A 27,884-nucleotide genomic window follows, 5' to 3' on the forward strand; every position below is an offset into this window, starting at 1 on the left:
GTATTGGAAGGATGACTGAGTTAATACAAAGCCTGAGGCCATGCCTGGATGAAAGAGCCTTTTTCCTCCTTTCCGAAAAGAGGTAACCTTTCCATAAGCAAATTTCTTGGTATGATAGAAGTTGCACCTTTTCAAGAGGGCTCTAAAATAGCCACTGGTTTCCTTGTTGCAGAAGCCACTTGTCAAGTGTTAATCAGCTATCTTAGGTGTCGATTTTCATGCCCAGATAGGTAGAGAGCATGAAAAAGAAAATGAGTAAATGTGTTCCTTTTTAAGGTGAGGGTGATGTAAATGTCCTAGACAGACATTGACAATAGAAGGTTATTAACAAAAATGGGCAGTTGTCAGTCTTAAAGAATCAAAGAGGACATTTGAGGCGGAGCTGTGTGGAGGGTAAATTGGACCCTTTGCAGCAGCAGCAGCTTAGCTCATACCTCCTGTTTGTGAAAGACCAAGCAACACACTGAATGCACACAAAAATCTATTGCAAGGTCAGATGTGGACCTGTCCCCCAGACAGGCGTATTTAGCTTCAGTACTTTTTTGCTGCTTAATCAGGTTGCAGTAATATAATCAAAATGGGCAGCCAGCCTATGAAGAGGAGAAAAGAAACAGAAAAGTAAAGGGCAATCTTATTTGATTTCAGATTGGCTCTTCTCTTCTCCCTCCTTGACACTTTTAGATGGCTATTATGCCAAAAGCAGCAGATGTAAAATTAGATATCATTATGTCCTCTTGGGAGCAGCTGATGAGTGTATTAATCTTCCCCACTTCAGAGGAAGGTGCTGTTTGGAGTGAGTTGGGCTTTCTTCCAAGCCAGATATGATGGCTGGCTGGAAGGGGCTGCTGCTCATTTGACACTGAACACTAGCACAATGGTGTTGGTCTCTTTGGGTTGTGGGCCCTGGTGGATACTCGTTTAATCACCTTCACTTGGTGGTCACTGTATTCTGCACATTTTAATTGAGTAGGTCTCAGGTTGTACTTTTGCATTCTATTGCTATTCTTTACAACATTTTCCTGTCTGCTCATGTATATCAAAACCTGTTTTCTGAAGATAACCCTTCATGCATCTGATGGAGCAGACTCTAGTCCACAAAACTATAAGCCAAAACAAAGTTTTTATCTTTAATGTATCACAAGACTGGATGATTATCATTGTTATTATTAGTGTCATTATTTTGATTAAAAAATGCACACAAACATCTCTGATCCTGCCGATGTGCGCAAACCCACCCCATATAGGCTGCCCATGCCAGCAGTGCTGTTCTAAACTAAAAAAAACTTTGCTCCTCACCCCCCAAAGTTCAACAATTCTGCTAAAAAAAAATGCAACAACTTTTCTTTCTGGATTTTCACTTTCTGAAATATAGCAACCCTAACCACATATGAATCAGAAGACTCTTCTTTCCATTGACTCAATCTCTTCAAGTGATAGCTAAAACATACTTATATGTTTTTATAGTGTCACAGGATAGTTTTATAGTTAATCTGTTGAAGAGAGTCAGGAGCTTCTAAAGAAGGAGCCCCATAACATGTTATCTTCAGTACATCTTTGAGGTCTTCTTTGATTCCTTTTCCCCCCTTCCAGGCATTGACCAGACCTCCAGGACTTCTTTGCTTCAGCAGAGCTGCTGTTTCAGACTATGCCTTGGCCCTCTTGATCAGCAAAGTTGGCCCTTTCCCCCTCAAAGTCACATTTTACCTTCTCCTGTAGAAGATTACAACATTGATTCTGGAGCTGTGACACATTCTTTATACAATACAGGTATTATTTCATGTTTGCAAAGCTCCATACTGGATCCTTCTGCACCCATGTCAAGTGATGGATCCAGAGTTCTGTTCTTTTTTCTGCCCCTTTGATTGTGAACAGGCTCTTCTGTAACCACTAGATGGCAAACTGGTTACTCATTAAATTCTTCCGCTAAGACACATATGCAAACTATTTCAAGAGTTGCTTGGACAATATCCATTGCAGTTGCTGATCACAGCAGATGGCTGACATCCATTGTGCTGTTAGGATTATGTTTAGATGTACTAAATCAGAAGTGTGCATTGGTGTTACTGTGAGTGCTGAGGTCTAAGCTTGACACTAACTCCCTGGGATTGGCTTCCTAGAATTAAAGAAATCCAGCACGACTTAAACGGAAAAGATGTAAAATCACTTTCCAACTTTTTACTGGGCAGTTGCAGATTCTAAATGCGGAGCTGCTTAATCAAGAAGGTGCTAAGCATTCACAGCCTCCTTTTGGAATCATGCACAAGTCTTTAATGAGGCTAAGTTTGGAGCCAGCCTCCTTTGAATTTAGTGCAGAAACCGATTTTTTTCAGCGCTAGGATTCAGGCTTAAAGCTTGTGATATAATAGTAAGAACAGAGACTATTTTTCTGTCGCCTGAGTTGACCATGGCTGGTATGAAGAGAAAGCTTTCGAAAAGAGCGTTTCTTGTTGCTTTGTAGCCTCACACAACCTGCCTATAAGAACGTAATAAATAATAACAGTAGTAGTAGTAGTAATAATAATAATAATAATAATAATAATAATAATAATAATTTTACAGGTTAAGAAGTAGTCCTTGGGCTCGTTGTTCATCCCATAGATACTATTTACTCCAGAAAGCAAAAGCCACAGTAATGGTAGCAGGGAGATCTGTGGGACTAGAAAAAGGATTCTGAAGAACACCACCACCACCAGCCCTGCCAGCAATAACAAGATCCCAGGGGAGAAGACTTTTTATAAATGCCTGCAGTCTCCCCAGTACTTTCAACAGCTGCTGGCTCTGAAAGTTCCAGGCACTGGAGGCTGTTGATGGCACCTTCCCAAAGCTACAGAAAGTTCTGCTGAACTGGGGGAGGCACCATCTTGCAGGAGAGCAGATCGAGAAGTTACGTGATAGCCTAGTTTGGCACCATCAGCAGCACCTTGCTGTTCACAAGGACAGTTCTTTCATTGTGAGGGCAAATAACATCTGTTAATATATCTGATTTTGCTGTTATGATATAGACACAGGAAAAGAGAGAGAAGCTCTGTCTCTCGCACAGTGGCAGAGCTTTGTTTTTTTCCCTAAAACATCCCCCCCGCCTCATTTTCTTGTTGCCTTTATTTTATTTTTGAAATAAGTTTTATTAGATTTTACAAGTGTAAAATACCGAATACATATTCATATTTAGAGATCCCTCTGAATCTCCAGATTTCCCACTCCTCACATCCTATTGTCAACATTTTCAACTGCATATTATTTCATCCATATTTTATATCTCTCCATATTGTCCGTAGTATTTGTTTCATTACAAGTATTATTAGAATCCTGCTAATGTTTTCATTTGCTTACAGTGGTCTCCTAAATAAATTATAAATCTTTCCAATTCTTTCTTGAAGTTTTTGTCTTCTTGGTTCCTGAGCCTTCCTGTCAGTTTTGCCATTTTGACGTACTCCAACAGCTTAATTTGCCATTCTTCTCTGGTAAGGACTTTATCTTCTTTACATCGCTGAGCTAGTAGCATCCGTGCGGCAGTCGTAGCATACATGAAAAGTCTTTTCTGCTCCTTTGGGATCTTGGTACCTACAATTCCTAATAAGAAAGCTTCTGGTTTCTTTATAAAAGTTATTTTAAGCACATTTTTTTCTCAAATATTTTCATACTGCCTTTCTGAAAACCATCAAGGGGGGGTCCATCATGTAAGAATAAAAATAAATAAAAAAACAACTACAGTTTGCACACTCTCCTAACATTGTATTTACAGCTCCTACTAAAGTATCCCATCCCCACTTTTTCCATGTTGTTTGTTGACTGCTTTTAGAAACAGAATATTGCATGGATTGAGCTGGTTCTGGTCCATCAAGGTAATTCTGAGGTCCTAGCATTTACCGTATTTTTTGCTCTATAAGACTCATTTTTTCCCTCCTAAAAAGTAAGGGGAAATGTGTGTGCGTCTTATGAAGCAAATGCAGGCTGCACAGCTATCCAAGAAGCCAGAACAGCAAGAGGGATCGCTGCTTTCACTGCGCAGCGATCCCTCTTGCTGTTCTGGCTTCTGAGATTCAGAATTATTTTTTTCTTGTTTTCCTCCTCCAAAAACTAGGTGCGTCTTGTGGTCTGGTGCGTCTTATAGAGCGAAAAATACGGTAGTTTTTTCACAATCTACGCTTGACTCTCCTTCTGCCCTGCACACCTCTTGTTTGACTTGTTCACACATTACAGTGAACATAGGTACAAGCTGTCTACACATGCACAAGTGTTTGTGTGTATGAGTGTACACGTGTTAATTTGTAAGCTCATCTACACAGACTGTACACCTGTTGCACATTACATGTGGGTAACTACAAGTGTACAGCTCACCCATGAGTGTACGCAGATTGTACACTCATTGAATGTAGCCTATCTCAGAGAGTCCATACAATTTAGTGTTTTAACTGGATGGGCACTTGGGATTTTTTAACTGCAGTGGTTCCACTCCAAATGACTTGTCTAATATTTACAGAAATATAACCACAGTTGAACTCCTTGTGACAGAGACCAGCTTGTGAAGAGAATGCTATGGCAGCTCTTACATGGGACAGCTATTCCTGTGGCCCTCCAAATGTTGCCGCACTACAACTCCCATAATCCCCCTGCCCATTTGCCATGCTGATGGGAGTGGCAGTCCAGCAAATTTGGAAGGGTCCCAACCTAAAGTGTCAACTCCATGTAAAAGGTTAAGGGCCCCTGGATGGTTAAGCCAGTCAAAGGAAACTATGGGGTTGCGGCGCTCATCTCGCTTTCAGGCCGAGGGAGCCAGCGTTTGTCCACGGACAGCTTTCTGGGTCATGTGGCCAGCATGACTAAACCGCTTCTGGAGCCACAGAACACCATGACGGAAGCCAGAGAGCATGGAAATGCCATTTATTTTCCTGTCACAGTGGTATCTATTTATCTACTTGCACTGGCGTGCTTTCGAACTGCTAGGTTGGCAGGAGCTGGGACACAGCAACGGGAGCTCACCCCTTCGCTGGGATTCGAACCACCAACCTTCTGATCAGAAAGCCCAAGAGGCTCAGTGGTTTAGACCACAGTGTCTTTTTTTTTTTTTTTTAAATTTATTAACCGACCAATCCAATCAAATCACATCACATAAATTCCGAATTACAAAGCCGAATTTTAAATTTTTGTTGAGGGGACCCATATTTCAAGATCCGAAGGGGGATTCCGATCATCTTGCTACTGCGTTCATATCCAAATCAGTCCAAATAAAGTTCATAATTCTATTCAGTCTTATCTTGCTGTTTCCACATCTCATCTTGTTCGTATATTTTTTTCCTTTTTCTTTAAGATCTCTTCTGATAATCTCCTTAAGCAGAAAAACACCAATTATATCCTGTGTGGATTTTTCCGTTCGTCCAATCCTCATATCGAGATCGTTTCCATATATCATCACTTTCATAAATAACATCGCTCTTTCCATCATTAATCTCAGGAGCTGTCGTTCTTAAGTCCCACTGAGGAGTCTCACCCATAATATAAAAACAGCTCTTTTACTCCTCCCAGACTCAAGTCCTCCGACAGAGCTTGCCAATATGGCGACGGTATTTTTAACTGCGTCATTCCAGAGCTCTTAAACCTTCCACGCTCTTCTTAAAACATGCTTTGGTTAGAAAATTTATCTCCACACAGTCGTAAATCCACAGCTTAAGTCATTAAAACGGCATTTCTGACTTGTGAGGGGGGGGGATTCTTGTTTAATCACATAGAGGAAAGAAAGGAAAGTTTTTTCCCCCTCCCCCATCCAGTCCCTTTGCCATACCGAGTCTTGGCGTATCTTCTCATGATTGATTCTTGTTCCTCCGACTCGTCTTGTTTATCAGAGAACTCTTCAGTTAGCAGTCTTTACTCTCCCTCCTTCCTTGAAAGGTTTAGACCACAGTGTCACCCATGTCTATGTACCAACTCCATGTAGGCTGTCCTGCTTGGTAATAAATACTGACACATCCTTCTTTTAAATGATGCTTCTTCCTTTCCACCCAGTATGGGATTTGAATAGGCTTTTCTACTTAATACAGAAGCTGTAGGTCGCAGGGCTAAATGCATTTGTTTCCATCCACCCTTGTCTTTGGTGGCAATGAGGTTATGATGACTTCATTCAACGAGATCTGTTTCATGTCTTTATAAGAAAGGCAGGCACAGCTGGCTTAGCCATAGATCTTTCAAAATTATGTGTGCGGTTCACAGCCAAGGTTAACTGTAATGCTTCTAATCGAGTCTTAAACTGCTCAGAGAACTGAATACAGCCTTGCCACTGCCTGTTTATGAGTAACAAAACATAGAAGAAATATTTCTTCCGAGAAATTGCTTGTGGGTACCAGGACAGGCACCAAAAATGCTATCCTGGTATGAATTCACAACAAAGGACCTGAATCTTGTCCAGACCAATGAAAACTGACAGGCCTGTGCTGTTTTAGGGCCAGACTACTGTTGGTTACAAATCTCTGCCTTTTAAGTTCCAGAGTCCCTCCTGCCCATATTTAATTGGGTCTCAAAGACCTGAAAGTTTCAACTCGCTTTACACTGGTCTACATTTCATGAACTGTAGTTTTAACTGTCCCTGGTATTTTTTTGGTTTGCACTGAAGTGGGGCATGGTATGCTACTGATTTCATTAATTGCATTTTGTATTTGTTGCTGCTTTATGGCTTTTTACTAGAAAGGTTAAAAAAAGAAAATATTTCAAGTTAATCAATTTTACACCTGCCTGGGAGTTGCTGCACTGACATTGTGCTTTGGAGAGCACCCAACCACCCTATAAGCAAGGTCATTTTAAAAAAAAGTTTATTCAGGGAGGGAGGGGCAGGATACCTGGCACTCAGGCCCCCTGACCCACCCCCTAACAATGCCCCTGTTTGTAAACCAGGCTTTGCCAAAGAGAACTGCATTTCATAAAGCCGTCTTCTTAGCCAACTCTCTCTGTCATCTAAGCCAACCGAAATCTCAAAGCAGAGAGGAATAAATCGAGCACACACAGCCTTGGTTTGTGTCATCACTTCCACCTCTTTTCTTAATCAGTACCTTCCAATTGGCTGGACTTCTCTCCCTCGCCCTTTTGCAATTGGCTGCTGTCTGGCCTAAAGACTTTTTTATAAAGTATGTAATTCAAGACTGCTCACCTGTAAAGTGAGGTTTGCAAATGCTTCATTGCAAATGCGTCGCAGCATCTTCTGCCCATGGTGTGAGCAAGGTCCCTTCCAGTGCTTCAAGGGCTCTTGTGTTCAGTTTGAAGCAGAAAGATGGACAGCAGCTTCCCCACTTCCTTGCTGGTGGTGGCAGGGCTACTGAGACTGGCTGGTGAGTAAGAGTGGTGGAGAAATTTGTTTTAATAAGAACCTTCAAAATTTGCAACATCTCCAAATTTGCCAATGCACTTCCGCAACCAAGGAATGCATACGAAAATGTGTAGGTTAGCAAAAGATGCACATGAAATTAGAAGAAATTACAAAAATGTTTCTCATTAGGGGAAGCATTGCTTGCAAAGCATATACTAGGTAAAAATACATACTGAAATGTGCATGTTAGTGGATATGCAGAAAAACACGTGCAGATTTTAATGCAGTTTTCTTGTTAAAAGTTACAAACTGTTGTAGAAATGGGGAGAACTGAACTCAAGATTGGAAAAAAGAAACAGAGAAACTGAAATGAACATACTTGTCCATGCCTCACTTCTTGTTTCTCTGTAGGCTTATTTCAGCTACATAACTGTCACAACTCAGCGCTTGAATTTGCTATTATTATATACAATATGATATTCATCCATTCAGCCATCTGTGGAGCGTTCATTTGCCTTGTGTGTTTGCAATTAGCAGATGCAGTGCTAATTTTCTCCAACAGTTTTCTGCCCTCTTGACTTGAACTCCTGATCTTGATCTCCGCTGTAGCATGTTCTCTGTGTCCCACAGGGTGAGACAGCTAGCAGATTTGCTGATCTCAGAAGTCACCGCTTGAACACTGTTTACATTTTTGCAAAGTGCACATATTCCACTTGTCCCTGCTAATGGCATACACCTGGATTTCTGGGAGCACAAATGTGAAGCCTTGGCAAAATGCACTGATGCGCTTTTTTGCGCAGCAGAGTTTAACCTTCTAATCATGAGGCTCAATGAAGACCTTGGGGATGTCAACAGCTGCTACAGTAGCAGATGTGTGATACGGGGGGGAAAGAGAGGTGGTTAAAAAGATGGTCCAGAAATTTAAAATAATGCTTGATTTTGATTTGGAGATCTCAGGGGGATAGGTATCACTTTATGTGTGGTTTGTTTTGGACTTGGCTGATGAAACAAAGCAGCTGTAAGCCAACTTTATGTTCCCACTTAAACCAGACTTACAGCCACTTTGGGCCTCTGACATTGTGCAGAGAAATCTCTTCAACAGGAGCATTGACATTTATGAGGATTTACTGGGGTAGTTTTTATCAAGATCAATTTTGAGTGAAGGAACCTGTCATTCACTTGTGTGCTACTACTGGGGAAATATTACTGGGATTGTTGTGATGATCGTTTAGGGCCCTGCCAATTGGAGAGTTTTATTAACAAGACTCAGTTTGGCACCAGTTGCTTACATAAGAATATGTTAAATTCATTGGGTGTGGGTAGGTTCATCAATGACTGTTTTTACATAGCCATTCATTCCAGCTGCCTCTATTTACCCGCAATCTATGTTTTCTGGTCCCTGCCTCTGGTGAACCACAGCCTGAGTTTTCTCCCCAGTTTTTCCTTTAGGGGATGCCTTGTTAAAAATGTGAGCTACATTTACTAGGTTTGGCAATCTTCAGAGGTTACCTGCCACACACACTTACACACCAGGATCTCTAAACATATAATCTTAGAGTGAGTGACAAATGGATACATCATTTTTATTTATTTAAAGTATTTCAGCTTGAATTTATAATATTGCATAATCCAACAATACAATACAATACAATACAATACAATACAATACAATACAATACAATACAATACAATACAATACAATGAAGTCACACAATTCATATAAAATATCAGTTGTATGTTCCATTGGTCCAATCATGCGAAGAATAAAAAGAATGCACCTATTGTGATATACATATGTATAGGTGCGTAAGAAAATGAGACAAAATGGATAACAACAAAGACAATGATGGATGCATCTTCTCTCATGCACATCCATGCACAGGAATGTGCATGAACACTAAAGCCTTTGTGGGTTGCCATTTGTTATCCAGCCGATCAGGTTCTGGGTCCTGGAGGGAAGAGGGGAGGGTGCTGATGGTCTGTCCAAGTGGGACAGGAGCAGTTGGGTGATCCAAAAGAGGGCAGGGGAGCAGAGCCATTATTACAGATGATAGAGGTTTAAAAACTGCTTTTTCTTTGCCCCCGACTGATTATAGCAAACAAATGCAACAAACTGCTTTAACACACTGCACTTCTTCTTTTAAACAAATTTAGTTGGTGGGATTGCAGCTTGCACCTTCTCCTGGAGTTTCTTTGAAATGTAAAGGCAAGCAGAGAGGGCTAGAGATAAATTGCTGGGACTCAGGAGCAAGTCTGAGTCTGGTGGCCTGGGATTGGCCCTCAATAGTCAGGTGATTGGATGCCCAGGCTGGCTGATGCTGCAGCCTAGATGGCACTCTCCAAGCACAGGGTTTGGTGTTTCCTGGTTTGCAGAGAAGGAACAAAGCAGTGGTGTCACTGGAGCCCAGCCACAGACGGCATTGGCTCTGATGCTCCTCTGGGTGCCTTACAAGAAGTGTAAATTCAGCCTGGAAGTCAGAGACTGTGTTTGTTTGTTGGTTTGTTTAGAACATGTATAAACAGCTTGGTCAAAAAGTTATCCAAGTGGAATTAGGGGCAAAACACAGCTAAAATCCACTGTCCGTTTGCATCCACCATGTGTATGGATACTCTGATCTACACACCAGCAAATTAAAAAAAAAAGTAGAATATAAATATTCAGTACTAAAACTGCGCTGCACTAAAGGAAACTAAATCATCCTGAAATTTCAGCCCTCCCTAGTTGCCTTTACATTTCAAAGAAACTCCAGGAGAAGCTGCAAGCTGCAATCCCACCAGTTTAATTTGTTTTGAAGAAGAAGTGCAGCAGACTCATCCCTACAGAGGACAGAGGTTTAAAAACTGCTTTTTCTTTTCCCCAGACTGATTATAGCAAACAAATGCAACAAACTGCTTTAACACACTGCCTTTTTCTTTCTCTTTTGGTATGATTTTTAAAGGGTTTTTAGGTGCCTCCAAGAGTGAACTTTGGTCCAGTCCCTCTGCACACAGAAGCTTTCTTGGTGACGACCTGGTGACAGCCAAGATTTCAGGGACAGAAGATGACACAGAAAAAGTGACACTTCGATTTGACAGCTTGACATCAGACCTTGCTAATCAGGATGTTTCTCATTTTCATGAAGTCAGTGGAACGGAGGTGGAAGCAACCTCAGAAGATGGAGGCCAGACACTTCCTGTTCTTGCTAGAAAGCCTGCAAGCCCCAAACAGTTCTTGGTTGGAGCCGTTTTGGATCCCCAAAGCAAAGCTCCCGTCACCAGCCAGTCCTTGTTTACCACAGGCATGCCAAAGTCAAAAGCAACATCCTTCAGTCCCCTGCTGGAACTGTTGGTAACACCCCTGTCTAGGGAAGAAGGAAAAGCGGAGGCAACATCTCAGGAGCTCAGCATGACTCTGAAGCAGCCTGCCTCCAACTCCAGCAAGGTAGTAGTGATGGGTGTGATTGCAACTGTGCTGCCTGATTCAGAGCCCTCAGGAAGTGCTGGGCAGAGGGTAGAGTTGTCTATCAACCCTTCTGTAGTGGCAGCCACTACCTTTGCTTTCACTGAGAACAGAACAGACACTGAAGGATACCCTGCAGAAACCATGCAGACCCCTGCCAAGAAAGGGATGGATAAATTGTTAACATTGATCCCCAAAACTAGCCAATGGACCCAAGCTGAGCATCAACAAACCCAGTTGGATATGAGAACTTCAGTTGTTGGCAGCACTCCAGATCTCCTGGAGCAGACACAGAGTCCATCCCTTAAGGGGAGCTCCACAGTTCTCTTCCATCAGTCTTTTTCAGAAGAGAAAATGACAATCATTCCCAGGACAGAGTTGACGCAGCCTTCCTCCTCGGCTTCCTCTCCATATAGAGAGATGGTGTTGGAAGATGAAACCATTGAGTTTAGAATGGCTGAAAACCCTGCACGTCTAACTGCTTCTCAAAGTAACACCGTCTCTTCCTCATTGTTGTTGACTCCAAACACCCTCTCTTCAGAATCCCCACCACACTCTGCCAGGCCAAGGAACACCAGCCAAAGTGTTCTGCCCAAACTTCTCTTTGTGCCCCAGTTTTCCTTATTCAGTAAATCAGGAACATCTGATGAATCAGAGGAGCAACTTCAAGACGGCTTAATTTTGCACCACGAGACTGATCATCAGACAGCCTCCCAGACTTCCCATGTCAGGCTTTCTCAAGCTGTTGGTGAGCCAAGAAGAACGCAGGCTGCCCCTAGTCTGCAAGAAACCACTCTTGAAGGCTGGCCAAAGTCATCTCTCCCACTCCACTCCACTGCACAACCACTGGACATTCCTTTCCTGGTTGATGACAAGCCACAGGTAAGCATGCTTGGCATGCCTCAGCTAGCCCACCCAACATCAGCTCATGCTGGACCTACAATGTCAAGCATGGGTATCTCTTCCACTGTTGCATCGCCATCAGACACTGTGTCTGCCCCTGTTGGTTACATTATGCAAAGCACATCCAAATCTCAACTGCCCAACACGTTTTCGACAGTCCATGGAGGGCGACCATCTCCCAGTGCTCTTGTTCCATCTCTTAGTGAGTCAGAATCATTGGATACATCTGCTCTCACCAAGCCAGAGACTCATGGCACCCATGATGGGCAAAAGAGACCTGTTTCACTTGTTTCTCCTTCTTCTGCTGAACATGAGTCAGAACCATCAACTGTGGCTTCGGCTTCTGCCTTTCCACATGCTGGATTTAGCACGTCAGTTGTGGCAGAGTCTTCCCAATCTGAGCCCAGGCAGTCAGTGTTGCCAACTCTTGTACCCAGTGAATCACAGAGAACAGCGTCAGGCACATCTGTGCCATTCCAAGCTCAGCAGCAACTGCTAGGCAACTTTGCTTCTACTCATACTAGAGCAACAGCTTCAGGGTCACTTGTTCCTTTTCGTGTTGAACCAAATATGTCAGGTACATCTGCTGCTGCCCTGAATGCCCCAGGCACCACTTTCCTTGGCCATAGCTCTCAAAAACTGTCACCAAACACGTCTGTCTCTTTTTACACTAAGGCACCCTCCCTGCCTGCCCAATCATTGCAACCACAGAGCATCCATCCTCATGCTAGTGGTGAGCTGCAGATGGGTATCTCAGGCACGAATGTGCCATCACATGCCAAGTCGCAAATGCCTGCCTCTTTTATTGATGAGTCCCATCTTTCGGTCACATCTGCCCGTGTTGAGCCAGTGACAAATGAGGCATCATTGGAACAAGGATTGTCAGTCTCTGTTGATGCCAAACCACAGATAGCAGAGTCTTCTGCCTCTTCTCCCACTGAGTCGCAATTGCTAGTGGTGACTGCCCATGCCCCCATAGAACATGAGTTCTTGGATGCCTTGGGAAAATTGCGGGGCCTACCCCAAAATGAGAGTTACCCACCAAAACCACGTTCCTCTACCCCAGCCCAGCACCCTTCACTTCAAATGACCTTCCTTGGCCATCTCAAGTCAAGACTATCCAATGCCTCTGCCTTTGGCCATGCGTTATCCCTGTTAACAGAAGCACCAGCCTCTACAGGTGCTGAAACCCAGATGCCAAGTGGACTCACATTTGTCCATCCTGGTTTGCAACTTCAAGCTGCACCTGGTCTTCCCATGACTCCTCACACTGCTGAGAAAGTGAGTGAAGGAAAACACTCTCCACAAACCAGCCTTCCAACACCTCAGTCTGGCACTCAAGGGACAACTGTGCAGGATGTTTCTATCCCTGTCTCCTCAAGAAGTCCTCCTAGTTCAGATGGTCCACCTTCCCCTATCAGCCACCAAACCAAAACAAACATTCCCCTTCCACTGGCTCACAAGGTGGAGGAAAACATCACCAGCCTGAGGACAACACCAATGCTGGTGGTGGCTGGTGCTCAAGATCTCATGCAAAGCTCCTTGGGGTTCTTTCAACACCTCAGTCGGCCAGATATTGGAAGTCTTGACTCTTTTGCCTCTAGTGGCATCCTGGGAATGTCTCCCTCCCTTCAGTATTTGTCCCACTTGGTCCAGAATGCTGAAAACATGGTGTGCCTACAGCCTATGCGAAACACCACCCCAACTTTGGGAGAACCAATTGCTAGTGGGCAGGAAATGCTGGTTCTGACTTCTGCCCTTGGCTTCTCCCATCCAGGGGTTTCGAGTCTGATACAAATGAGTCCATCCAGTGTCATTCTGGTTAAACCTGTGTTTGTCTTCTTACCACCAGAGGCACCTAAAGGTCATGTGCTACTTCCTACTGAGGAAGAAGTGGGCCATGATGCTAGTCTTTCATTCACCAGCAAGGCTGCTCAAGATTTGGTTACTCCTGGTAGTATCCAGGAGCGATTGGTGGGAATTGGTCCTCTTGTGTCCACCCTTAGACACTCCTCAAGGGCAAACACTCATTCTCCTAATTTGATGGATCATCTAGTCATTTCTGGGCCAGCCTCCAGTGCTTCCCCAAAGCATATAGGAGTCAGTCTGGTGAGATCCAACACTTCAACAGCCAATCCATTCCTCTATGGGTTGAGGGATCGTAGCACTAGGACAAAGCATGGACTGATCACAGACCACAATGAAGACTTTCAGTTGTCTGCTAGAAGGCTGGAAGAGGACAATCCAGTTTCGTTATCTGCTGGAGTGCTTGTGAAGAACCATATCGCAGCTGCTCCACCAGTAATGGTGCCTATCCAGCAACAACCCAAAGCATTATCACTCACAACTGAACTGTTGAGCACCCTTGACAAGGCTTCCTCTCGGTCCTCCTTGACAGAACCCTCTGCCTCTCAGATGCCAACAAGCTCCCTTCAGGCTGCAAGTAACCCCCCACTGCTGAGCTCAACAGTAATGCTTCACACTGAAGAGCATCCATATGGTTCAGTAAGCCCCATTACCCACATCAGTAAGAACTCTGAAGAGTCCTTGAGTGCATCTTCAGCTAGGAACACGAAACTGCCATTAGAAGTGGGACAACATCTTGCACCTTCAAGCTCAGCATCACGCGGCTCCTTAATCAATGAACACTTTGGAAAGACTCCTTCTAAAGTTCATTATGTCCCCAACGCGGTGTCAACTTTTCCAACGTCCTCAACTGGAAAAGAGCACAAAGAAGCTGCAGCCTTAAATAACCCCTATGCAGAAGCATTTCTTGTGGCAAATGAAACATCTCCCTATCATACGAACACTACCTTCCACAAGCCTTCTGATTCCCATCACATCCCATCCAAGGCCCCCAGGACAGATGAGAGCCTGGAGACACCATCTTTGTCTTCTCTGTTCTCAGCAGATGCTCTGATGCAAATGACTCTGCCTGGAAAACATCCTGAGGACATCCTGAATCATCAGACACATTCTAGACCATCTGCCGATGTTCCTTCCCAGGTAACAACAAATTCCTATTCTGCCAAATTGGTTACGGAATACAATCCAACCACTGTAACGCCCAGGGGAAGGGCCTCTCTTGCAAGTGCAGCAGAACAGCTGGAACCAATGCTGAGTGCTGTAGAAACCAAGACTTTGACAGATATTGAAACTTACAAGCAAACCAAAGCAACTAGCTTGATATCAACCATGCCTGGCACAGATTCTGGGCATTCATCTGCTTCACTGGTTGCCACAGATTTCAGATTAACCTCCTCCTCCCCATCATCATCATCATCATCATCGTCGTCATCATCATACTATGCTGCAGGATCTGCAGATCATCAAAAGGAGGTCCATAAGTCACCTCTGCACCCTGTCCATTCATTTGCACCAAATTCTACTCTTAAAGATGTGACTCCGCCACTTGTGGGTGAAGAAGCACTGATTTTGGAAACACTGCAGACTGACTCCTACAGGCTACAGCCTAGTGTAGGTGGAACAACTGAAATGGTAGTTTCCTCACCATCAGCAAGCAAGGGCAGGTTTCTTAAACACAGGAGAAACAAGAATACTGGGACTGGAGATCAGTTCCTGGTTGCATCTCACTTGCAACCTCAGCCAGCAAGTTTAGAAGCTGACTACCCTGAAAGGCCCAGGTTGGCAGGTGATGAACAGGGACAGGAGGAGGAGGCTGCTTCTTCCTTGCCAATCTCCTCAGTGTTTTCTACAGCTCTTAATGCACCAGCATTTCTAATGACCACCTTATTTCCCAGCATTGCTGCTGATGGACTTGTTGGTAGTCTTCTAAACCAGGCATCCCATTTGCAAAGTCTTCCACCAGGCGTCTCTGAGATATTCCTAAGTTCTGCAGCTCAAGTCCAACCGACCCCGGGGAGCCTTTCAGATACACCTGGTATGAAGGCTGGTGGAGACTTTTCTGCAGATGCTACCAGCACCAGTAGAGGATTTAATTCACACACCTCTGAAGAGCAAGTTCCCATTACAAGTGATTCTACTGGAGGAGGAGGAAGAGAAGACTCAGTAGCTGATTTGCCACCATGGGACCCCAATTTGACTCTGTCAGATTGGACAGCACACCACCAGAGAGTGATGCGCTCAGATGATGTTTTCATGGATGGGTAACTATTTGGAGCTGGGGCTATTGGAAGCCTTCCCCTTCCTCCAAATATTTATGGACTGCAGCCATTGTAGTCCAGAACATTTAGTAGTCCATGGGACTTGTAGTCTAGAACATTTAGAGGGCACCAAGGTGGGTAAGGATAGCCTCAAGTGAGAGGCAGTCATTTCAATGCTGTAGGACATGCAAAATTAAGATTATTTATGAATCGGGACAGCTTTCTGTTAAATGAGCTGTTCGGTGCTTAAGATCAGGAACTGAGGCCTTGCTTTGGATGGCCTCACTTGTGGAAGCAAGGTGAGTGGTAACTGGGCAGGGGGCCTTGCTTAGAGAATACTGCCTCTGGACAAGGCATCTACAAGCTCCCTTCAGATATCATAAACTGCAAAGAACCCCCCCACTGCTCCAGTGAGGGTTTAAAACCATTCTACACAGGGATGCGGGTGGCGCTGTGGTCTAAACCACTGAGCCTCTTGGGCTTGCCGGTCAGAAGGTCGGCGGTTCGAATCCCTGCGACAGAGTGAGCTCCCGTTGCTCTGTCCCAGCTCCTGCCAACCTAGCAGTTCGAAAGCACACCAGTGCAAGTAGATAAATAGGTATGGCTGTGGCAGGAAGGTAAATAGCATTTCCGTGTGCTCCGGTTTCTGTCATGGTGTTCCATTGCGCCAGAAGCGGTTTAGTCTTGCTGGCCACATGACCCAGCAAGCTGTCTGTGAACAAATGCTGGCTCCCTCGGCCTGAAAGCGAGATGAGCGTCACAACCCCATAGTCGCCTTTGACTGGATGTAACCATCCAGGGGTCCTTTACCTTTTTTTACCTTACTTTTTATAACTGTTCAAATGATGGATCTTCAACTGCCAGGACTGCAGTTTATTTCATTTTCACAATATACTGATAGCTTTTCTGTTTCATTCCTGAGACCTCCCCACACCCCAAATGGCTGTAATAGCAGAATTTTACAAGTGGCAACTGCAACAAAATGTGGCAGTGTGTCCTCCTCACCCATTAACAGGATGCCTCTGTTCAAAGTGCCAGACAACCATGTCCTCAGGGTTATTTCATTCCATGCTCACTTGATTTTCTATTTTCTTTTCCATGTCCAACATTCCTTGGCGACTGAGCATATTCGCTTCTCACCCACCCGCCGTGCTTCCTTAGATTATTTTTTCATTTAAGATTATTGTTTTTGCTCTTTTTATTTATTTATTCATTTTGCAAAGCGGATGTTGTAATACTGAGCTATGCTCTTTCCCCAGATATTTCCTCCTCCCCCTTCATATGCATATAACCTGCTTTTTTATTATTATTAACAGCCTAACCAAAGAGTGGTAACTAACAATGTTCTGCCGCCGTTTTCAGTTTACAAAAGCATAGTGTTGGTGCAGTTGGGCTGTGGAGGCGTATTCCCTTTTGCAATTCTTTTTGGTGTTTTTTTGTCCTTTTGAAATTCAGCAGGGAGATTAAATATCTGTGGTTGCTCATAATAAATTAGGGCATCTTTCAGAGCCTCATGGAAAGACCAGCAGATTTATTGTTTCATCAACTTTCATGGACTAACATCCCCTTTATCAGATGCAGGAAGGATTGTTGTTACTTCAGAGGCATATATGTATTATATAGTGAGATGTTAAAGGAGAACAATTGGGCTTTGGAAGGGATATTTGTAGTTTAGCCTCCATTTGGGGGGATAATCCCCACCTCCTTCCCCACTCGCACTCCCTCTCTCTTTCTCTCCACTCAGCTTTGCGGTTGTGTCTGACGATGCCTGTGGCTCTGGCAACTACACTGCGGAGATGAGCCTACAGACTGTAGCCATGGGCAAGACTCCATCTCTCCCTAACAATTTCCTGGTCCAGATCGTTCTACAGGACAACAGAAGCCACCCGACTCTGAGCGTCAAGTCGTGCTGCGTTACTCCTACCGCCAGGCCTGTGGGTCCAGAGGCTGCCTGCTGCCTTTTCCCCAGGTCAGGTGGGAAAGCAACTTGAGGCTGAAGGATGCTTGGTGTGAGGCGGGAAATGGATGCTCCAGAACCTACCTTTGTCTGGGGCATCAGGGACTGTAGAAAGGGATGCTGTCTGGCGTCTTGGTGGTGGTGGGGAGTGCATGGATTTGGCCTTAGATATTCAGCATGTAATTGACAGCCATATAGGGATGCGGGTGGCGCTGTGGTCTAAACCACTGAGCCTCTTGGGCTTGCCGGTCAGAAGGTCGGCGGTTCGAATCCCCGCGATGGGTGAGCTCTGTCCCAGCTTCTGCCAACCTAGCAGTTCGAAAGCATGCCAGTGCAAGTAGATAAATAGGTACTGCTGCGGTGGGAAGGTTAACAATGTTTCCATGTGCTCTGGTTTCTGTCACGGTGTTCCGTTGTGCCAGAAGCGGTTTAGTCATGCTGGCCACATGACCCAGAAAGCTGTCTGTGGACAAAAGCTGGCTCCCTTGGCCTGAAAGTAAGATGAGCACCACAACCCCATAGTCACCTTTGACTGGACTTAACTGTCCAGGGGCCCTTTACCTTTACCTGGAAAGCCATATCTGAGTTCAGGAGAGCATTGCTCCCATGACAAATTGGTTAGAGGCCCAGGAGGAGGAGGAGTTTTCACTTTTCCCTGTTTATGTTTGGCTTGGCCTGATTGTTGCACCAACACCACCACAAACACATTAGAAAAGCTCTGCAGGATCAGAAAGAAAATGAAAAGACTCCTTAAACCCAGTTTCATGTTTCTGACAGTGGCCAGACAGATGCTTCTGGGAAAAGGGAACAAGATGGACTTTCATTTATTTATTTATTTATGAGACGCCGTATAAAATTAAATCCCGTGAGAGTTGTACAAGATTAAATGAATGAATGAATGAAACATCATCATGATTATTGGTTGCACTTATTAGTTGCTTTTCTAAAACCAAAAACAAAAGGTCTCCCCTGTCTCCCTGTACAGTGGTACTTCGGGTTAAGTACTTAATTTGTTCCATAGGTCCGTTCTTAACCTGACACTGTTCTTAACCTGAAGCACCACTTTAGCTAATGGGGCCTCCCGCTGCTCCCATGCCGCCGGAGCTCGATTTCTGTTCTTATCCTGAAGCAAAGTTCTTAACCTGAAGCACTATTTCTATGTTAGCGGAGTCTGTAACCTGAAGCGTATGTAACCCGAGGTACCACTGTACTGTTCTGAAGCTTCCCCAGGCACACATATCTCTAGCCAATTCAGGGGACACACAGGACAGGTTGGGAACGCCCTATTTCACTACTGGAAGTCCTTGCATAGGTTTCCGCTAGGATGACTTGTTAATGTAGTTGAATCTGGTCCAGGGATATTATGATGAACAGCAAGAGTGGGAAAATTGGGGGTGGGGTCAAAAGTTGCATAATGGATCAACCGTGCAATCCAGAAGTAAGTCCTATTGATTTTAGTGGGTCTTACTCCCAGGTAAGAGGGGTTGGGTTTGCACCATTAGGCTGTTATCTACATCCTTTGGTGCAACAGCCGTGAAATCCCCAGCCTCTTCCAACAGCTGATTTGTCTGCTGCAACCCTAACAGCTTATTCAGAACCTGTGTCAACTGTTAGCAAGAACCTCCCCCACCCACAATCCATAGGTGGCAAATGGTCATTTTGGCTGTTCGCCTGTATCTTTGTGCCAGATGCAAATCCATTTGCCCTTGGCCTCGACTACATGAGGACAAATTCATTAATTCATGGTGACTTTCCTTCACTGTCATTATCTGTATGTGAAGGCTTAGGGGTGGCTGGCCAGCAGGAAGGATCACTTCTGCCATGTTGTCAGCCGAAAGAGGATCAAGGGAATCATAGAGAACCCACACCACATCTGGATGAATCTGCTTAGCAAAATCACCTTGACTTTTATTTTTTTTTAAAAAAGGAGGGATTTCTCCAGCCCTGGGCAAACACTCTTTTCCATAATGCAATAAGACCCCATTGGCAGTGACCCCACTGACTGCTGAAAGAGCATGGCTGTTCAGATCCGGCCAGGTGTCACATCAGCAAATTGTAGGAATATCACAAGTTACAAACTCAGAACCAACCATCTATGTAATCCAGACAGCTGTCAAAGGTATAAGGTAAAGGTAAAGGGACCCCTGACCATTAGGTCCAGTCGTGGCCGACTCTGGGGTTGCTCGCTTTATTGGCCGAGGGAGCCGGCGTACAGCTTCCGGGTCATGTGGCCAGCATGACTAAGCCACTTCTGGCAAACCAGAGCAGCGCACGGAAACGCCGTTTGCCTTCCCGCCGGAGCGGTACCTATTTATCTACTTGCACTTTGAGGTGCTTTCAAACTGCTAGGTTGGCAGGAGCAGGGACCAAGGAATGGGAGCTGACCCTGTCGCGGGGATTCGAACCACTGACCATCTGATCAGCAAGTCCTAGGCTCTGTGGTTTAACCCACAGCGCCACCCGCGAATATGGGGTTTTCATTTCTCAGCTAATAACAGATATTGAGAGATTTGTCATCCGAAAATCTATCTCATTCTCCCACCACCACCCTTAAATTCAGCAGCATCTGGGCCCATCACAGCATGTCCAGAGTTTGAATTCCTTGTTCAGTTAAGGATTCTCAACACTTTGTGAATTTACAGTCTGCTGATTTGTTGCATATTGAGCCGCTATGCAGGTGATTTTCTCTCTCTCTCTCAACTAGATCACTGAGGGAATGTACACATATTCAAGTGCTCCAGAACAGCAAATCCCAAACAGCCAACTTCACCATCCAACTTTTTCAGATGGTGAGCCACACTGTGGCTTATCTGCACTGTGAACTCAGTGTCTGCCTGAGTGACGACGTTGGATGTGAACAGGTGAGCTCTGTTAGAAGACAGAGAACCAAAGGGTGCCGCTAGAGTCTCTCAAGAGGTGTAAGGGTAGAAAATAGAAGCACTGTGTAATTTACCCCTCTTTTAGTTAGTTGGCAAGGGTGCAAGCTAAGGCATCTCTCTGAGCTGAGCTGCCTTAGTAGCAGCTCAGGTTTAGCAAATATTCTCTAAGCAGCTGATGTCTACGCAGTTGTTATGCTACCTAGCAGCCAAGTTTCAGCAATGATCATTTTAAACAATTAAGAAAAAAGAAGGTGCTGAGATTCTGTAAGCAGGTGTGTGAGTGTGTGGGAAGAAGCTAGCCTACTGTACAAAGGTAACATTTGCATTTTCTGCTTCACTCACTTCCGGCCCTCACCTCACACATCCCCACTGACATGTGACCCTTGGGAGGTTGCCCAGAAAAGAATAGGGTACCTCTGAGCATATCCAGAATGCCTCTCCTTCCAAAAGTCTCCAGGATTTGGGGAACAAAGGGAAGACACTTTTAGACATGACATCCAAACCAAATTATCAGGCGGTAATTACCCCCCTGACTTATTTTCTTGCTTTATTTAATGTGTTATGTTTCTCCCCTTCCTCTCTTCTCCAGTTGCTGTTCTGTAACCAACTCCTGCCACAGACCGCCATTCTAGAAACCAAAAAAGCTGTGGATAAAAATAAAGCCTTTTGCTGAACCTTGCATTTCTGCAGAGGAGAATTTAGGGGAGCATGACCAGTTTGGTCACCCAGGGTGTGGACTCTCAGGAGTGCCGCAGGGCATAGGAGCCAATTCTTAGGAGTTGTGGGGGCTTCAGCCCCCCACAATAAAATATTTGAGGGGGCCGGGTCCCCACAAAGATAATGGACATTCCCATTCAAATAGTGTGTCTGTGCACTACGTCATGTGATCAACTATGTGCGGCAGGGCTTACCTGGAGCCCTACAATATTTTATTCAGGGCTGCAGGGGAAGCCACAACTATTATTTAGAATGTAGCTTGAGAGGCGGGGGGTGCTGAATTATGGCATTGCACAGGGCACTGCTGAAATATGAGGCCCCAGGTCCCCCACTGCACTCTGAGCCTTAATGGTGGTTCTTTCCCCTTTCCAATTTGTGTGGGTGTTTTAATGTTGTGCTTTCAAGGGATAAATAATGCGATAATAATAAACTGAGCTGCAGCCTCCACGTTGAATAATCCTTCCATTTCCTTCCCAGAGCTGCTTAAGTACCCTCTCCAAGCCAAGCAGCAGGGACAGTTACCAAACCCGCCACAACATAATCTCCTTCGGACCGGTTCCAAAGACCCAGGTAGAGTTTGCACCTGGACCAGTTACAGGTGTGTGTGTGTGTGTGTGTGTGTGTGTGGCCTGTGTTCTTCATTCTTCCCCTTGCCTCAAGGTTTCCAGGTAGCAACTAGAGAGTTGCACAAGTCTAGCAGCTAGAGCCTTCTGCTGCCAAGGTGTTTTGGACCACAACTTCCATCACAGCCCTAGTCAGCACATCCCTTTGCTGCTGGGACATATCATAGAATTACAGAGTTGGAAGGGACCATAACGATCATTTAGTCCAACCCTCTGCAATGCAGGAATCTTTAGCCCAACGTGGGGCTTGAACCCACAACCCTGAGATTGTGGGTCTTATGCTCTACCCACTGAGCTATCCAACTAGTTGGTCTGATGGGAGTTGCAGTCCAACATACCTGGTGAGTGCCAAGTGGAGGAAGGCTGAATTTGCTCCTTGGATCTGGGTAATGGATTTAAGTCTAACTTCTGCCATGAGTTTGGTGGATAACTTTGAGCAAATAATTCTCCCACAGCTGTCTACCTGTGAAACTCTTGCAAGGTTGCTGGGATGTGCAGAGAGATGTGCAATGCATTCTTGAAGCAGGAGAGAGAAAAGACATTCCCTATAAATGATAAATATGAGCAGTATACTAGCTGCTGGCTTTTCCTAGGGTTGCAACAAGGTCATCAGAAAAGGAGTGCTTGAAGGGACATCATCACAGATTGAGAAGCGGGGATTAAAATTAGGTTTGCTTATCCAGCTAATCCCCTCACCTTTGCACCCCTGCTGTGGGCGAGAGGAAAGGACAGGCAGCCTTAGGCTGGGTTCTTTTGTTCCAGCTCCACATTTCTTATGGCTTGATCCCATGCATATTTCAGCAAAAGTGAGCCCTGCAGGATTTGAGTTCTACTATCTTGGGGATAAAAAAAATCCTTCCAGTAGCACCTTTAAGACCAACTAAGTTAGTTCTTGGTATGAGCTTTCGTGTGCAAGCACACTTCTTCAGATACACTGAAACAGAAGTTGCCAGATCCTTCTATATAGTGAGAAGGTGGGGAGGGGTATTACTCAGAAGGGTGGTGGGAATGGGAGATTGGCAGATAGCTGAGATGAGCCTGCTGACGTGAAGGATAGAAGGTGAGATGAGCCTGCTGACGTGACGTATAGAAGGATAGAAGGATAGAAGGTGAGATGAGCCTGCTGACGTGACGTATAGAAGGATCTGGCAACTTCTGTTTCAGTGTATCTGAAGAAGTGTGCTTGCACACGAAAGCTCATACCAAGAACTAACTTAGTTGGTCTTAAAGGTGCTACTGGAAGGATTTTTTTTATTTTGACTATGGCAGACCAACACGGCTACCTATCTGTATCTTGGGGATGATGGGTCTGATTTCTAAGCATGGCCTTCTCTTCTGCCAGCATTCAAGGATTGACACGCACACAAATGAGTGAACGTTGGGGGGGGGGGGAAAGGACATGCATTCACAAACACATGAACACAAACATGCACACAAACCCCACACACTCAGGGGTGGCTGGTGCCCATTAGGAGTGGTGGGGTAGAGAGCAATGTTCTTGATCCCTCTTGATCCTTTTCTGCTGCAGAATATTTTCTACATGCCACCACAATTTCTGAGTGGCAAGTTCAGGGTTTGGTTTCCTTGGAATGAAGGTCAGCAGAGAATATGGTGTCTTTGGGATACAGTCGTACCTCGGAAGTTGAACGGAATCCGTTCCAGAAGTCCGTTCGACTTCCAAAATGTTTGGAAACCAAGGCGCGGCTTCTGCAGGAAGCTCCTGCAGCCAATTGGAAGCTGCGGAAGCCCCGTCGGATGTTCGGCTTCCAAAAGAACGTTTGCAAACTGGAGCACTCAATTCTGGATTTGCGGAGTTTGGGAGCCAAAACATTCGAGGTGCAAGGCGTTCGTCAGCCAAGGTACGACTGTACAGTGGTACCTCGGGTTAAGAACTTAATTCGTTCTGGAGGTCCGTTCTTAACCTGAAACAGTTCTTAACCTGAAGCACCACTTTAGCTAATGGGGCCTCCCACTGCTGCCACACTATTGGTGTGCAATTTCTTTTCTCATCCTGAAACAAAGTTCTTAACCCAAGGCACTATTTCTGGGTTAGCGGAGTCTGTAACCTGAAGTGTCTGTAACCTGAAGCATCTGTAACCCGAGGTACCACTGTATATGGTTTTATTTACACATGTATGTCACCTGAGCATAGGTTGGAGGTGCTCACAACAACAACACCCCAACAGATCTTGCTTGCCCCCAGGTTCCCAGGGGAGCCACTGCACAGAGCAAAACATGCCTCAGTGTCTCCATCTTACACTCACCAACTCTATTGTTTTCCTATGTTGCAGCTCAGTGAGGGCGGTGGGGGAAAGCCAGCCCATTAGGCTGGAGAGCACCATTGCTGTTGCTGCAGCTCTTGCAACATCTTTGAGATGCTGATGAAGGCAAAATGGCCATTACCTTAACACAGGGACTGATTGGGCAGGTTCTGCAGCCTCTTCAACTAGATTCTAACTCTTACTGGATTGTAGGCCAGGAAGGGATTCAAGGATATCATCCAGGCTGACCCCACAAAACCCATAAATATCTCCTCGTGCTGGCCAAGTGTCCAGGATTTCAGCTTCTCCATCACATGGGCTCCTGGATTACCACTGCCAGTCCTGCATCTTGGGTTGGACATTTGCACAGTGCCGGTGGCACTTTGTTCTCACCTGTGGGGAATTTTAAATTTACATGTCTGCAATACTGGGGACACCTAGGAAAGAATTACTACCACGTTGCAACATTGGCCAATCCCACCCAACTCTCGTTCCATTTATCTTTCCAGGATCTGACATGACCATGATGCTCCCTGCTCTTCTAGGCTTATTGACTGGCATTGTTGTCTTAACGTCTGTCATCGTACTTCTCTGGTTGTATCGGAAGCGCCAAATCAAAATGGCAGCAGCCTTGGAGCCCCAAAGAATGGAAGCTCCTTGAAGTCCTCAGTGCTAGCTGCTGCCAGTAGCTATGCCATGATTTGATGCTGCTGCCGCTGCCGCCAGTGTAAATTGGGAACACACTGCTGCTTGCTTTTTAAGTCTCTGCTTCTCTCTCTCCCTTCCTTCTTCATGAGAGAACCTAAGAACTGCAGAGGTGTCACTGGAGTGAGCGGCACATTCTGAAAGAGAGAAAAGGCTTGGCTTGAAAAGGTTTTGATGGGCTAATGGACCCCATGTGAGTTGTGTCTCCACCTTGGAGACTGGAAGTTCAGAAGCCAAGGTTGCGAAGAAAGAGGGGCCCTTCTTTAGAGCCTAGTTGGCAGCGTTGATCCTAAATAATTTGGGAGTAGAAATGCCCAAGAGTTGACATGGGTCAGGAATCTTCCTCCTGAAAGGAGATTGTTGGGTTTCACGGTTATTATCTCCTGGGATTTAACTGCCGTATCCCTGTTTTTTTCCATGCTCTACTGTGTTAGCAATATTTGCTGCAGCATTACAACTACTGGCTTAACGTTCAGACGATACTGGACAGGCACCTTGGCTTGCATTCATGTGGAAGGAATTTGTCCAAGTCAAGAAAGAGGTCACAGATCTGAAGGGAGGGGGAGGGAAATGAAAGGATAAGCAAACAGGTCCTTTGCGATCCATGGAAGTTAGAAGAGCTGAACCGAGACTTCTCCCTGGATAGTTCCCTGTTTATCAGCAGTGGTGCTGTCTAGACAGGACTAGGGGGGCAGCAGTAGTCTAGGGCTGGTGGGTCCCCCAACTGCAGCTGGGCTGACGTGCCTAATTTTAAAGGAAGTAAAGTATTGCATATTGACCAGGGGTGGGCATAAGACCACTCAGGTTCAGAGTTTAAAGTTTCTTAACTGCACCTCTGCTGTTGATTCTTTAGAAATCCTTTAGCTGCTGTAAAAATGACTAGTGGGTTCCTTGCATCTCTCCCACTACCCTGCCTTCCCAGTCATTTGCTTTCTGAATGTGATTAATGCCTTGATAGCTTGTGCATCAGTTTTAAGGGTTCCTTTGTCCTTCACCTCATCCACCTAGCCAGGCTGCTTAATCTGTTGACATAGAGAAAACTATGATTCCCAACTGATTTGGAGATTAGTGCTCCTTTGGCACTGACATCACAATGCCTGTTGATTCATTTTTCAGTTCGGTATTCTGCGCTCTAACATCATTTCGGGCTTTTTCTCTGCCTCGAAGGAAAAGGAGTATGATATTGTGAAGTGGGATTTGGGGCCAAGTTTGGGCAGATGGTTACTTCAAGCTGAAGTTCTAGTCACTAAACTTGACTGACTTGATTCATAGAACCTGCTTTCTGTACTAGACCCTGGAAGCATGTGAAATAATAAAGTATTCCTCTGAGCTTGTGCACAGTTCTCTTCCTTGCTGACAAAAAACTTTTTTTAACTTACCTACAACTGGGGGTGGGGAGGAATTTTCAGGACAAAGAACATCCAGATGTTGGAATTTGGCAGCTCTCAGTTCTGTAATTAAGCTCTGTGTCTGATAGATCAGAGAGAGAGAGGGGGGGGGGAGGGAGAGAAAGTGTGCAATTAAGTGAAATTAATTCCCTTTCTCACTGCTGGTCAGATTATGAAGCAACTTGAGCCACTGATCAGCAGGACTCATAAAATTTTAATTACTTGTTGGGATGTTTCTGCAGGGTTGAGCTGTTTGGGATGGGTTGGGGATTTTCCCTTCTTATGTAACTTCATAAACCACACCATTCCATTCCTGAGTGAAGGAGTTAAGCAGGAGACATTTGAGAATCAGGTGTGCCATGTGATCACCCTGGGACTTCCCAGACACTGCACACTAGTGGTGACATAGGTTTCTATGTGTTTGTGGAGTTTCTGCCTAACATCCCTACCAATGCTCCCTCAGGCAAGGTTTCCTCCTGAGAAAATGTGCACCGGATGATCATACCCTTTTGTAGTTATTTGTATATATGTAACACATTACCACCCTACTCTTCTACAAAGCAGGCAAACACAAGGCATCAAAATCAGTAACATCGCTATTGAAGTACACATAACAACACATACAGTGATTCATTCATTTATTTAAAAACTTACAGTGTCAACGGAATGAAACAGTCAGAGACCGACTGAAATAGGATAAATGCAGAAAGAGCAGCCCCCTGCCCCACACTTGACATTTTATATTTATATTTATCCATCTCTATCAGGTTACACTCAGATATATTCCTCATTAGGAGAGACAACCTCTTAAACTCCTCATGCCCTGAAACTAGAATAAACTTGTTTCAGGATTTGATTTCACTTCTTCAACCCTATTTGACCTAAAAACAGGCAACGCGGCGGCCATTATACGCCAACAAATCTAAACCATGGTTCGATCAGGAATGCCTCGCTATGAAGCACTCTTTGTTGGGAAATACATCTCCATCAAAGCACAGTACAAGAATAAATAAACGGGAACAGATCTCTGCCCCAAGAAACATACAATTTAATTTTTGACTGTGAGGAGTAGAACAGACAGGGTGAGAGAAGGATGGGTAAGAGCTTCTTTCAATGGCCTTGAGCACTTGTGCCTCTTCATATGGGCCAAAATAGCTCACTTGAAGGCAGAAAAATCTCCCCACCCAGACAGGATTATCACACTGGAGAGGCCTCTGTGTGTGTACTGTACAGTGGTACCTCGGGTTAAGTACTTAATTCGTTCCGGAGGTCTGTACTTAACCTGAAACTGTTCTTAACCTGAAGCACCGCTTTAGCTAATGGGGCCTCCTGCTGCTGCTGCACCGCTGGAGCATGATTTCTGTTCTCATCCTGAAGCAAAGTTCTTAACCTGAAGCACTATTTCTGGGTTAGCGGAATCTGTAACCTGAAGCGTATGTAACCCGAGGTACCACTGTATCTCTCTCTCTCCTCCTTGCTGTCTTACTTGTATAAGATCTGGTCTGTTGCGGAGAGCACTGCTGCCTGCTGCAAACTGTGGATCTTGTGACTTCATTAAGAGTCATGCCAAACAAATGCAATCAACACACACAGCTTT

At 45.0% G+C, this 27,884-nt stretch overlaps 1 protein-coding gene across 1 annotated transcript; it reads left to right on the forward strand.

Moving 5' to 3' along the window:
* Positions 1-26,186, forward strand: LOC308464329 (uromodulin-like 1). The gene is made up of 5 exons (XM_080983672.1): positions 1-82; positions 17,502-17,726; positions 20,419-20,575; positions 21,788-21,908; positions 24,704-26,186. The coding sequence occupies exons 1-5, from the start codon at positions 12-14 to the stop codon at positions 24,853-24,855; spliced, it is 726 nt and encodes a 241-aa protein (XP_080839798.1). The 5' UTR covers positions 1-11; the 3' UTR covers positions 24,856-26,186.
* Positions 26,187-27,884: the final 1,698 nt, after the last annotated feature.

The sequence above is a fragment of the Podarcis pityusensis genome (assembly GCF_964106645.2).
Source record: "Podarcis pityusensis genome assembly, chromosome: 15".
Classification (NCBI taxonomy): Eukaryota; Metazoa; Chordata; class Lepidosauria; order Squamata; family Lacertidae; genus Podarcis; species Podarcis pityusensis.